This window comes from Carassius auratus, unplaced genomic scaffold (genome assembly GCF_003368295.1).
Source record: "Carassius auratus strain Wakin unplaced genomic scaffold, ASM336829v1 scaf_tig00000254, whole genome shotgun sequence".
NCBI classification, from domain to species: Eukaryota; Metazoa; Chordata; class Actinopteri; order Cypriniformes; family Cyprinidae; genus Carassius; species Carassius auratus.
Window position 1 is genome coordinate 2,408,277 of NW_020523286.1, and position 11,328 is coordinate 2,419,604.

Here is an 11,328-nt window from a genome sequence, read left to right on the forward strand (position 1 = left end):
GCTACCAGTGGATCAACTGGTTGAAATAAGAGATAGAGCTGTGTGTCGTCAGCATAACTATAGGAAAAACCATATGCCTGTATAATGTGTCCCAGAGATGTAGTGTTTATGGAGAAGAAAACGGGTCCAAGGAACCCCAATGACCAGTTGATGTGCTTTGGATAGCTCCCCTCCCCTCCCCTCCCCTCCCCAGACCACCCTGAAAGACCTACCAGTGAGATTCAAACCTGTGAACTGGATTCCCTGTGATGCCCAGTGATGAGAGAGTGGACGCAGCAGATAGATCCAGCAGAATAAGAACTGTTGACTTGTAATCCAGGGGGCTTCCATGACAGTAGTGCAGTCTAAGTCGAATGGCTACTCCTGAAACCTGACAGTTTAGTGTCCAGTTTGTTGTTCTGTGAAAGAAACAGTGATACCTGGTTGAAAACAACTAATTTGCGGATTTTTGCTATGAATGGAAGGAGGACAGGTCTGTAGCTATCTGTAAATTAAGTGTTTAGTGTAGGGTTTTTTTTTGAGCAGTGGGGTTACCCCAGCCTGCTTGAATGCACTGGTGAAGGTGCCTGTGAGGAGAGATGTGTTGATGATGTGTGTGAGTGCTGGTAAATGTGTAGAAGAGATTGCTTGGAGGAGGTGTAAGGGGATTGGGTCTAGAGAGGCTTTGTTGTAGGATGACTGGAGAGGAGAAATTTAGATACTTCTGCAACAGTGAGGGGACAAAAGGAGAAGATGGGAGTTTTAGCTGTGGGTGTGGTAGGTTTGAGGTCCTGTGTGTGTGGGGCTGAGAATTTACTACTCATTGCTCTAGTTTTGTCTGTGAAGAATGTGGCAAAATCATCAGCTGTTATAGAAGTGGTGTGAGGGGGTGGAGGGGGACATAGGAGAGAATGAAATGTTTTGAAGAGATTACATGTGTCTGGAGCGCTGTTGATCTTGTTGTTGAAATACAGTATGAAGATTTGGCGTTATGGACTTCAGCAGAGTCTGACGGATCTTTTGATTTGGGCCATTTCTCTTTGCTGCCCTGAGTTTGGTCCAATGCTCATGAAGAACATTGGATAATCAGGGGCAGCCAATGCTGGATGAGAGAGGACAAATATTGCCTAGAAAAGAGGTTACAGTAAAGAAATCAAGTTGCTGCACTCACATCCACAATTAGAGAAATGGGTAGGTGAGGGACGAGAGTAGGATACTACAGAGGAAAGATAGGAGGGTGAAAGGGAGTGTATTTTTGTCTAAATGTAACCAGTATGTGGTTGGTGGCACATAGCAAAATGTATAGTTTAAATGTAATAAAGAAATGGTCAGAGAGACATAGGGGTTCTAAAAATTGTCATCTGTTTTGCTTCTGTAAATTAAGTCAAGTTGCTTGCCTGATTTGTGTTTGCTTGTAGTGGTAAGGTGTTTGAGATCAAATGAAGCAAGGAGTGAATGGAAGTCTATAGCGTATGACTTGTCCAGATGAATGTTGAAGTCGCCAAAGACTTAAAGTGGACTGCCATCCTCCAGAAATGAGCACAGCAGTCCATTCAGCTCCGGAAGGTTGTTATAGGAGTTTTATAGGAGCTGTTATAGTGATGCATGAGATTCAAATGAGTTATAATTGCAGAGGGGAGAGTGGGTTGAACATTTCCAATTGTTTGAAATGAGCAGACCAGTGCCCCCACCAGTGTTGCCAACTTCTTTCAATGGAAAGTAGCTAAACCCTGCCTGAAAAGTCGCTAAATGTCGCTAGATGACGTCATAGGCTTATTAGCATATTCATGACGTAAGTGCGTCATATTATCTCGCCCTTTCTATGCTCATGTACTGCGTTTTAAGGCAGCCAAAATTCTCAATAAAAGTTTTTTATTATTATATTTTAATGTTTTTGTTGTCCGACAACGGAATTAATATTATAATGACTGAAACGCGGTCCATTAAGAATACATAACTAGCTCTCAAAGATGTTAATCTCTGCACTAAAATCCTATTCACGACATTGTCTAATTAAATCACATACACATAAGATTAAGATAGTGATTGTATTGTGATTTCGGCTATACTTGTATGTAAAATAGAGTTAGAAGCAACAGAATATATTTTTTAACAGAAAGTGCTGCTCCTTTCTGCCCGCTGAACATAGCAGAAGCAGATGCAGAGAGAGAGAGGCGTGTGCGCACGCTGGGAGAGAGAGAGAGAGCTCGTGCGGCAGTACCGGAGAGTCTCAGAGACTAAATAAGGTATGTCAAAAAAGTCGCCAGATTTGTCGCTAGTCGCTTTTTTGGAAAAAAGTCGCTATGAGGGTCTGAAAAGTCGCTAAGTTGGCAACACTGGCCCCCACCCCGCCAAACTTGAGGTGGGGTGTGAGAGAATGAGAAATGTACGATGTTAAAGATTTATCCTAAATATGCTTTGTTTATACATAAAACCCTCTTCGGCATCTGCAAAAAAACTGGAACATTTGTGACGAGATATAATTTCCTCGAGCTCCCGCAGAGGTCACTCTGTCAGTTTATCCGCTGCTCTGCGGCTTTTATTTTGAAGTGCGGTGCAGGGATCGGCCATCTTGCGCGTTCCCACGGCTGCTGCTGGCGCAGGCTGTGAGATCTGAAGCGTGCTGAGCTCCATCATCCCACAAGCGAAGCGAGGGAAAAAGTTACGAGCTTCTCTTGTCTTGAATCCCACCACTGACAAGCATGTCAGGAGACGACGACCAGCAAGAGCACACCATCGCTGATGACTTGGTTGTCACCAAGTACAAGATGGGGGCCGACATAGCGAACCGTAAGATTGATTCTGGAGCTTTATGCGTGATAACGGGTTGATTTTAGCGCTCGGCCATGTGTCTGTGAACAGTAGTGAGATAGACATCGATGTCAGTCATTTCTAGTTTTTTTTTTTACTTCACTTAACTTGAAATCTTACGGACAAGCATCAGCAGCCGATGTTTTGTAATTTTAAGAGCGGTATTTATGTTTATAAATATTTGGCTAGCAGATTAGCCAGTTAGCTGTAGTTGTAACGTACCGATTTAAAGTGATTGTTCACCACAAAAGTTAAATTCTGTCATCATTTACTCACCGTGATGTTACTTTAAACCCTGCATGACTATGAACCACAATAGAACATGTTTGACGCAATGTAAGTGACTGATAGTCTCTGAGTCACCATTCACTTTCATTGCGTCTTGTTCTTTACAATGAGAGTTAATGGCGACTGACCCTGTCATTCTGCCTAACGTCTCCTGTTGCATTTCAGTTTTTATATATATATATATATATAGAAGTAGGTATTATACTGCAGTAAAATAAGAAAAAAGGCATCCAGTAGATTTATTGGCAGGTTCTGAGAAAGTTTTAGCTACTGTCAGCTACCGAAATCTTTTATTTCTTTATTTTTATTAGAAGTGCTTACTGAATTCATGTGAATTGATCTTCTTCATACCGGGTCCTGTCACATATTGCTTTAGTGAGAGCTTCAGAATCCTTTGGGTATGAGATTTTGTTGTTTAATGCGAAATTGTTCTCTTTCAGAGGCTTTGAAGGTGGTCATCGAAGCAGCCAAGCCTGGTGTGTCTGTCCTCAGCCTGTGCCAGAAAGGAGACGCTTTCATCACTGCCGAAACAGGCAAGGTCTTCAAGAAAGAGAAAGAGATCAAGAAAGGTAAGAATGCTTCTGAAAAGAGCTAAATAATATTCATTACAATCAAAAGTGACCTTAACCAGTGATTTTAAATGTGTTGTTTTTTTTCTTTATTTAAAAAAAATGTCATGTATGTAAAAATGTATTTATTTAAAAAAAGTGTTTTGTTTTTTGTCACTTATTCCTGTGATGGCAAAACAGAATTTTCAGCATCCGTTCCTTATGAATAGTTATTTTAAATTGTAATATTTTACAGTATTCCTGTATTTATGATCAAATAAATGCAGCCTTGCTGAGAATAAGAAACCATTGAACATTGATTCCAAACTTATAACAAAGTACTCTATATGAAAAAGTAGATAAATGTTTATTCTTGTGTGACAGGGATTGCCTTTCCCACCTGTGTGTCCGTGAACAACTGTGTGTGTCACTTCTCACCGCTGAAGAGTGATCCAGACTACACAATCAAGGACGGTGACTTGGTTAAAATGTGAGTATTATTTCTGTTCGACATATAAATGTATGCATGCACATTTCTTCATTATTACATTGTTTTTTTCACAGTGATCTTGGAGTGCATGTGGATGGCTTCATCTCCAACATTGCCCATAGCTTTGTGGTTGGCGCATCCAAGGTATGTCTCCTGTTTTGAATGCCACAGAACTCATTTTTCATTTTAAGTGCACTTAATTTTGCTGTTCTTTTAGGATGCTCCTGTGACAGGACGGAAAGCGGATGTGATCAAAGCTGCCCACTTGTGTGCAGAAGCTGCTCTCCGGCTGGTTAAACCTGGGAATCAGGTTAGTTAGAATCAATCCGGTCTTGTATTTAACTGCTAATAACATCCTCACGAATAAAACTATTTTTTTAATATAATATAAAATATAAAATGGATAATTCCCTTTGTGGGGGCCAACTTTAAACCTTGGTCTACACATAAGGGACAGTATCTTCAGAAGAATGCTACTTAATAAATTGGAAAATATATAAAAAATATTGTTATTTTAGTGTTATTATTTATGTGCTATTATAGCAATTATATGAAAAAATAGTTTTAGTAATTAGTTTTCTATTTTTCTTGAATAAAATAATTTTTAGCCATTAACAATTATTTAAATGTGGTTCATAAAGAGTTTCAAATGCATTGTAGGAAGTTGCAATGGATCAAGCGCCTGTTTTTCTGCTTTTCTCAGAACACTCAGGTCACAGAGGCCTGGAACAAGATTGCCCAATCATTCAAATGCATGGCCATCGAGGGTGAGCTGACCGAAACCTGAACTCTTCTGTTGAAGCATCATAGCATGCTTTTAAAGCTCCTTCTGTCTCTACACAGGCATGCTGTCTCATCAGTTAAAGCAGCACGTCATTGATGGAGAGAAGACCATCATTCAGAACCCCAGCGATCAGCAAAGGTCAGGATAATGAAGTGCTAGATTGTTTTTGAAAATGATTGAGCGTTCCTCTATGCTCAATGCTTTCTGTCCTTGTCTGCTCTAAGGAAAGACCATGAGAAGGCAGAATTTGAAGTGCATGAGGTGTACGCTGTGGACGTGCTCATTAGCACCGGAGAGGGAAAGGTGAAGACTCATCTCAGCATCAACTGGTCTCTTGATGTCTGCTGTTAACATGCGACAGATAGCTGATCACAGCGCTCTCTCTCTTCCTGCAGGCTAGAGACTCTGGACAGAGGACCACTGTTTACAAGCGGGACCCCAACAAGCAGTATGGACTGAAGATGAAGACCTCCAGGGTGTTCTTCAGTGAGGTCGAGCGGCGATTTGATACCATGCCATTCACTCTGAGGTAATCTGTTTTATGTTCAATGAGGTTTGATATTTTTATTGTCACTAGATGAAAGTTAGTTAAACTTGCATTTGCATTTAAAGAAGGGCAGTCACTTAAAACTAAAATGAAGAAATCCATTATTAAAGGGGAGGTAAGCTGTTAATGAAACTATTAAAAAGTATTAATTTCCTTCAACAACAACAAAATCCTACTGGCCCTTTTTGAATGCTAATGTATAAATGATATAAATGCATAATATAAATATATAAACATTAAACTGATAATGTATTCAAGCTATATGTTTGTGCATTTCCCTCCAAAACAAATGTATGACTTAGAATTTACTAGCATGTCAAATGAAAGTGCATGGGAAAAAACAAACTCTTCACCTCTGTTGCTCATCACATTTCTTGCTCTCCTTGTCTTTGTGTGGTCTGGTGTCTGTGCTCTCAGGGCATTTGAGGATGAGAGTAAAGCTCGACTCGGAGTGGTCGAGTGTGCCAAACATGAGCTGCTTCAGCCCTTCAGTGTCCTGCATGAGAAGGAAGGTGAGGCATTAGACCTACAGTCATAAAATGTTAAACCTTCAGCCAAGCATTAAGATGAAAAGGGTAAACCTTTGCAACGAGTCATAAAATGAAAATGAAAAGTAATTTTCTTTCACGCTGGAGTGAAGTGCGTCCAGCACATCTGCCGCATGACATGACCAGGTCAAAGACTGTTCTTATTTTAGAAGTTTGGTGCCATCAGCAAAGTCTCGAGAGTCACATTGTCAAACCATCTGTCTCTTTCTTCCCCTTCTTTTCTTTCAAGGTGAATACGTAGCACAGTTTAAATTCACAGTGCTGCTCATGGCAAACGGCCCTCTGCGTATCACCACTGGACTGTTTGATCCAGAGCTTTACAAGTCTGAGCATGAAGTACAAGACCCAGAGCTCAAGGTGAGACAATCAGGGCTTCTGGAGACACATACAGGGAGCTGCTAGGGAAGCTACATTAGAGGTTTAATAATGAATGAATTAAAAGTTCATATTTACAGAATTGGTAGAATTATTACTAAAAGAAGTTTTGCATTTTTTTATTCTGCTGTTTAAATACTAGTTGAACATTTTATTTTATGTATGTAAATATTTTAATAATAGGTAGAAGGATCCCAAGTATGAATAATTGTCAAAGTATGAAAAGTATTTTCAAAATAAAATGTTAATAAAACATTATTGTCAAAATTATATTGAAATAAACTTCTTGGGCTGGGTAAAAGTATTGATTTCTTAACTTTAAATGATTAAAATTTTAATGAAACGGAAGTTAAACAATCGTGTTTCAGCTGCAGAAAGATGTTAGTATAACAGCTTGTAAAAAATGTCACGTAACGTCACATTTACTTTAGAAAAAGTGTATTTATCGACCATAAACTTATTTGTCAGCAACTAAACTTTACTCTAAAGAGGAGTATTTAGCTAAATATATGTACCATATAGCATATTCATTATATTTTTTAATAGTCTTCAATGTTTAATTTATTATAACTTCATTTAATGTAAAGTGTTTATATACAAATCAGTTAATTTTAACATTCAATATATAGTAATGTAGTACCAACTAACTCTCATGTATATTTTAGAGAGTTCGTTTTTGTTTTTGTTTTGTTTTTTTGTAATGTTGTACATGATAAATATACCCAAAATTATCTAAATCAAAATTGAATTTAATCATTTGTGTCAATATCTACCCCTAATGTTGTCTATAATTCAATATCATTCATTATTAGTTCATTGTATTATTTTTTTGATTTGTTTTAGTAAGTGAACAAGGGACAAATATTTAGGGGCCATAAGCAAAAAAAAAAAACCTACTCTAGGTAATGGAATTCTCTAGTTGATTTTTACATTCAAGATTAACTGGCAATGTGTTTTATTTGCAGACATTACTGCAAAGCTCAGCCAGCCGCAAGGCACAGAAGAAGAAGAAAAAGAAGGTTTGCTTCATCACCATCCCCTTTCCCTATTTCTAATGGCACTTTGTTGTGAATATGAAACATTTATTTGCATCATTTGTCTTTTCCCAGGCATCCAAAACTGTGGAGAGTGCCACAGGACAAGCAGTGGAGGCTGAGAGCGAAGCTGCTGCATAGACTCCCACTGCCAACCAATCTGACTGACAGAGCCTCTGCACAGCCCAAAGAACAGAACCGTTAAAGCTAATTATGACCTGCCCCACTGAGAGCCTTCTGTCTTTTTGAATACCTCCTATTTAGTTACATAAGACTGCTACAGGGTTTGCGCAGTTTACTTACATTTGGTTGTCTCTGAATGCGGCTGGGAGTGTACGGATGAACAGGTAGATACTGTCCAACTGTGTTGACAGGAGGCGAGTGCTGGGTTTCTTTTGACCCTCTCTGTCACTGTACAAGCCATCATGAAAAATAAAAGTCTAACGGTGGCACTCTTTAGGCAGTTTTGCTACAAAGTGCCATTCGTGTCCATGCAAATGAGTTCCCTGTTTGAGGTCTGTTAAAGGTTGAGTTTTTGTCAGTTGGGAAATGATCATAATTTGTATTGATGACCTGTAATGAGTCTTTGGAGCGATAACTGCCTCACTACACCTTAAATATAGCAAACCATCTACACTGGAAGCACTGTTAATCAATTTGGTAAGCTTGATCTGTTAGATGACATTCAGCATTCGTTTTCTAGTGTTTCCAGGATTATGAAAATGCTTTTCCAGAGTCTGTTTCGATGTAGATCTCCCCCTCAGCTTATTGGCCTGACTTCTGAAACCATTGTTTATTGACTTAACTGATGAAATGATCCTGCCATTTTATAAACGTACATCTAATAAATTTAATTAGCCATTTGTTAGATGAGAGCCTGGTTTGTTTCAGTTCAAACACAAGTATCATAAAATGTATTAATCTATTAGAATACAGCAGTCATACGGTGTACAGAAAACATTTATGAGAGAAAAAAAAGTCAAACCCAGTGTCATCTGTAAACCAATGACGTGTGTAAGGAGATAATTTAACTGTTAAGCAACTGGTCACAAGGCAATTTAACAGGAACTATGGAGTTATTTACTGTCTTTAGTTGTGCTAGTAGATTATCCACAAGTTTAGTTCATATTAACTATCAAAATAGTCTACTAAGTTTGACAACTAGAAAGTGTTGAAATACTTATAAAGACTTAAACCTAACTCATTTTTGTTTTCCAAGTGCCCAAATACTTCATGATAAGCCTTTACTGAATATGTTGTTGGTCCAAACCACGGTTTTGGTAAAATCAGCAAAAAAAAAAAAAAAAAAGGCAAATAGGCTTTAGGGATATTTATTGGAAAGGATTTAAACAATATTTTACATACTTGTTCAATTAACAGTTATTGCACATGCAATGTCTGCAGGCGATTAAGGTCACAGTTATAGTAAATTGCTACGTTAAAGACCTTTCTATTGACTCATTAAAAAAAAACATTAGAGGAAAGATGTCCGCCCAGGGCTCCTTTTCACCTGTATGAACATGCCATATATAAACTTGCTGCAGGGAGGCACGAGGACCGCAGATGTGACCAGGGCAATAAACAGCCTTGTCTGTGATGTCAGACGCAGGTGGGAAGGACAGCTGATCATCCTTGCAGTGGCAAACCACACATGCACGAGACCTCTCACAGAAAGAAGAGGCTAATCTGGAGTAGTCCATGAGGATGAGCAGCTGCCGGTGTCAAACAGGACACTCTTTGTTCAGGGACTCATTATTCCATTTCTGTTCGCCAAATGCCTGTGAATGTTACATTTATACGATAGTTTCTTAACACAAGTAAAATAAAAAAAGAGGTAAATGTGAGAGGAGCCATACTTGTCCGTTAAATTGGACATAATGAAATTACATAATTTTTTGTTTTAAATATCTTTTTTTTCTCTCTACTGTTATAGAATACACAGTGCGTCATCTATGTGAAATTCAAAAATATAAATCGCATGGTGGTAACACCCTATAAGTTCTGAAACATATTAATTAAACCCATTGGTTTATTTTATTAATTATAAATCGAAACATAACTAATAATAGTATATAATTAATTATAGGTTTATATTTAAAATAATTAAAATTATATTTTAACTGTAACGTTTCCTATTATTTCAGGCCACGTACCATAAACACTGCTTAAGCATCACATAAATAAGCTCAACGATCAGTCAAAGGCACATCATGAACACACTGAAAAATCCTGACCACTGTATAAATTTGATAAAATTATTGACAGGTGTGGCACGCGTTTCTTTTTGTGGTCGCTGAAAAATGACGCAACCGAAGCGTATAAAAGCGTCCGTCCTCCCACATGACGTTCTCTTGAGTCGTTGCTTTCGCTTGACGAGGTGAGGAGCGCTCTGTCTCTGATGCTGTGTTACCATCTCATACAATCCACCGCAATCTAAGACATTTACACACCATCCATCGATAACTAACATTATTTGTTTGTTTACAGAACCATCTTCTCATCATGAGAGCGAAGGTAAGTACATTTTTTCATGTTAAAGTGAAATGGAGCGTCTTGTTATCTGGCTAATCTTGCTAGTTAACGTTACTTGTTGACTAATATAGTGTAAACCATGCAACTGTTTGTTGCCATTTTAAACTAATTTACTGTACTCTTATTTAACCAGTTAGTATAGTCATTAACTGAGATTCAGTGTTTTGTAGTGTTACACACTCGGGCCTAACGTTACTCCGCTAGCCTGCTAACACACTTTGTCGCAGGGCTACCAGATTGAGCTTGCAGTCGCTGCACATTTATTGCTTTTCTTATTTAACTTGCTTATTAACGTTGATAGTGGTGGCTTATTCTAAATGTAGTCGTTTTTTATCGTTTAATTGTTTTATTTTAACCGTTCAGTCTGAACGGCCATGCTGCATGGTGAAGATGTAGCTAATGGCGCCAGCTACAAATGCGCATGTGTGGGATCGAGTTGTAATGTGTTTTTTTTTCTTTTTTTTTATAACCGCTTAATCTGTTTATTAATGGTGTTACTCTTCTTGCAGTGGCGAAAGAAGCGCATGCGCAGGTAAATGTGTAACTATATAAGAGCTATATCTCTATATATTTTTTTCTCTTTGGAATGGGCATAGTTTTTTTTTTTTAATTCCCTTTTTATTTTAGGCTGAAGCGTAAAAGGAGAAAGATGAGGCAGAGGTCAAAGTAAACTGGACCCTGTTTGCTGAAGCTGAGAGTGCTCCTCCACTTCTATCTCCTCAGCAAGCATCTGCTGGAAGCCCAACTGAAGCTCCACTCATCCACCATCTGTGAGGCCTGCTTCTGAATGAGGATTTGGTTTTCCATCACCTAGTTCTGCAGAAGCATCCTGGTCTTGATGACCATGTGAACTGTTTTGGACACTCCTCAGACCTGTCAGCTCAGTACACTTGTTAATGTCTTCAATAAATCTTTCGGTTTAAAGAGTCCTCTTGCCTAGTGTTTTCTCTTGTATGAAGTTATTGGATTTATTTGTGCTGTATAAAACTTGGAAGATCAAACTAGGGTATTGCAGAATCCAGTGTTGGGAGGCACAATGTGTAGAAGGCTTTAAATCTGTATTCGTGTTAACTTGTGCATGTCACTCCCTTGTGCTAGAACTTTTTTTTTTTTTAACCCAGTCTAGATTGGCTTTAAATCAGTTTATTGCATTACTTCTAGAATACAGAATTATAGCATGTTATCTGAAGTACTCTACTTGAATTTAAAACTGTTTTCCTTTAGGAAAGACTTGAAAGAGACTAGAGACTTGAAACTTTGTCAGAATGTAGAGCTCCCAGAGGGGGCATCCTGGCAAAGATCCGGCCTAATAGGGGCGCTATAGTTCAAAATTTTTTTTGCCAAAGCTCGTAAACCGCTTGAGGTACTAAAAACTTTACTTTGTTGCTTTCC

At 38.4% G+C, this 11,328-nt stretch overlaps 1 protein-coding gene across 1 annotated transcript; it reads left to right on the forward strand.

Annotated features, from left to right (window-relative positions):
- The first annotated feature begins 2,536 nt into the window (after positions 1–2,536).
- On the forward strand, positions 2,537–8,272 carry LOC113068945 (proliferation-associated protein 2G4-like). Its single transcript, XM_026241906.1, has 13 exons — positions 2,537–2,769; positions 3,519–3,647; positions 4,011–4,116; positions 4,191–4,260; positions 4,334–4,426; positions 4,820–4,883; positions 4,960–5,038; positions 5,125–5,203; positions 5,296–5,429; positions 5,865–5,959; positions 6,225–6,352; positions 7,336–7,389; positions 7,480–8,272. The coding sequence occupies exons 1-13, from the start codon at positions 2,682–2,684 to the stop codon at positions 7,543–7,545; spliced, it is 1,185 nt and encodes a 394-aa protein (XP_026097691.1). The 5' UTR covers positions 2,537–2,681; the 3' UTR covers positions 7,546–8,272.
- The last annotated feature ends 3,056 nt before the right edge of the window (positions 8,273–11,328 follow it).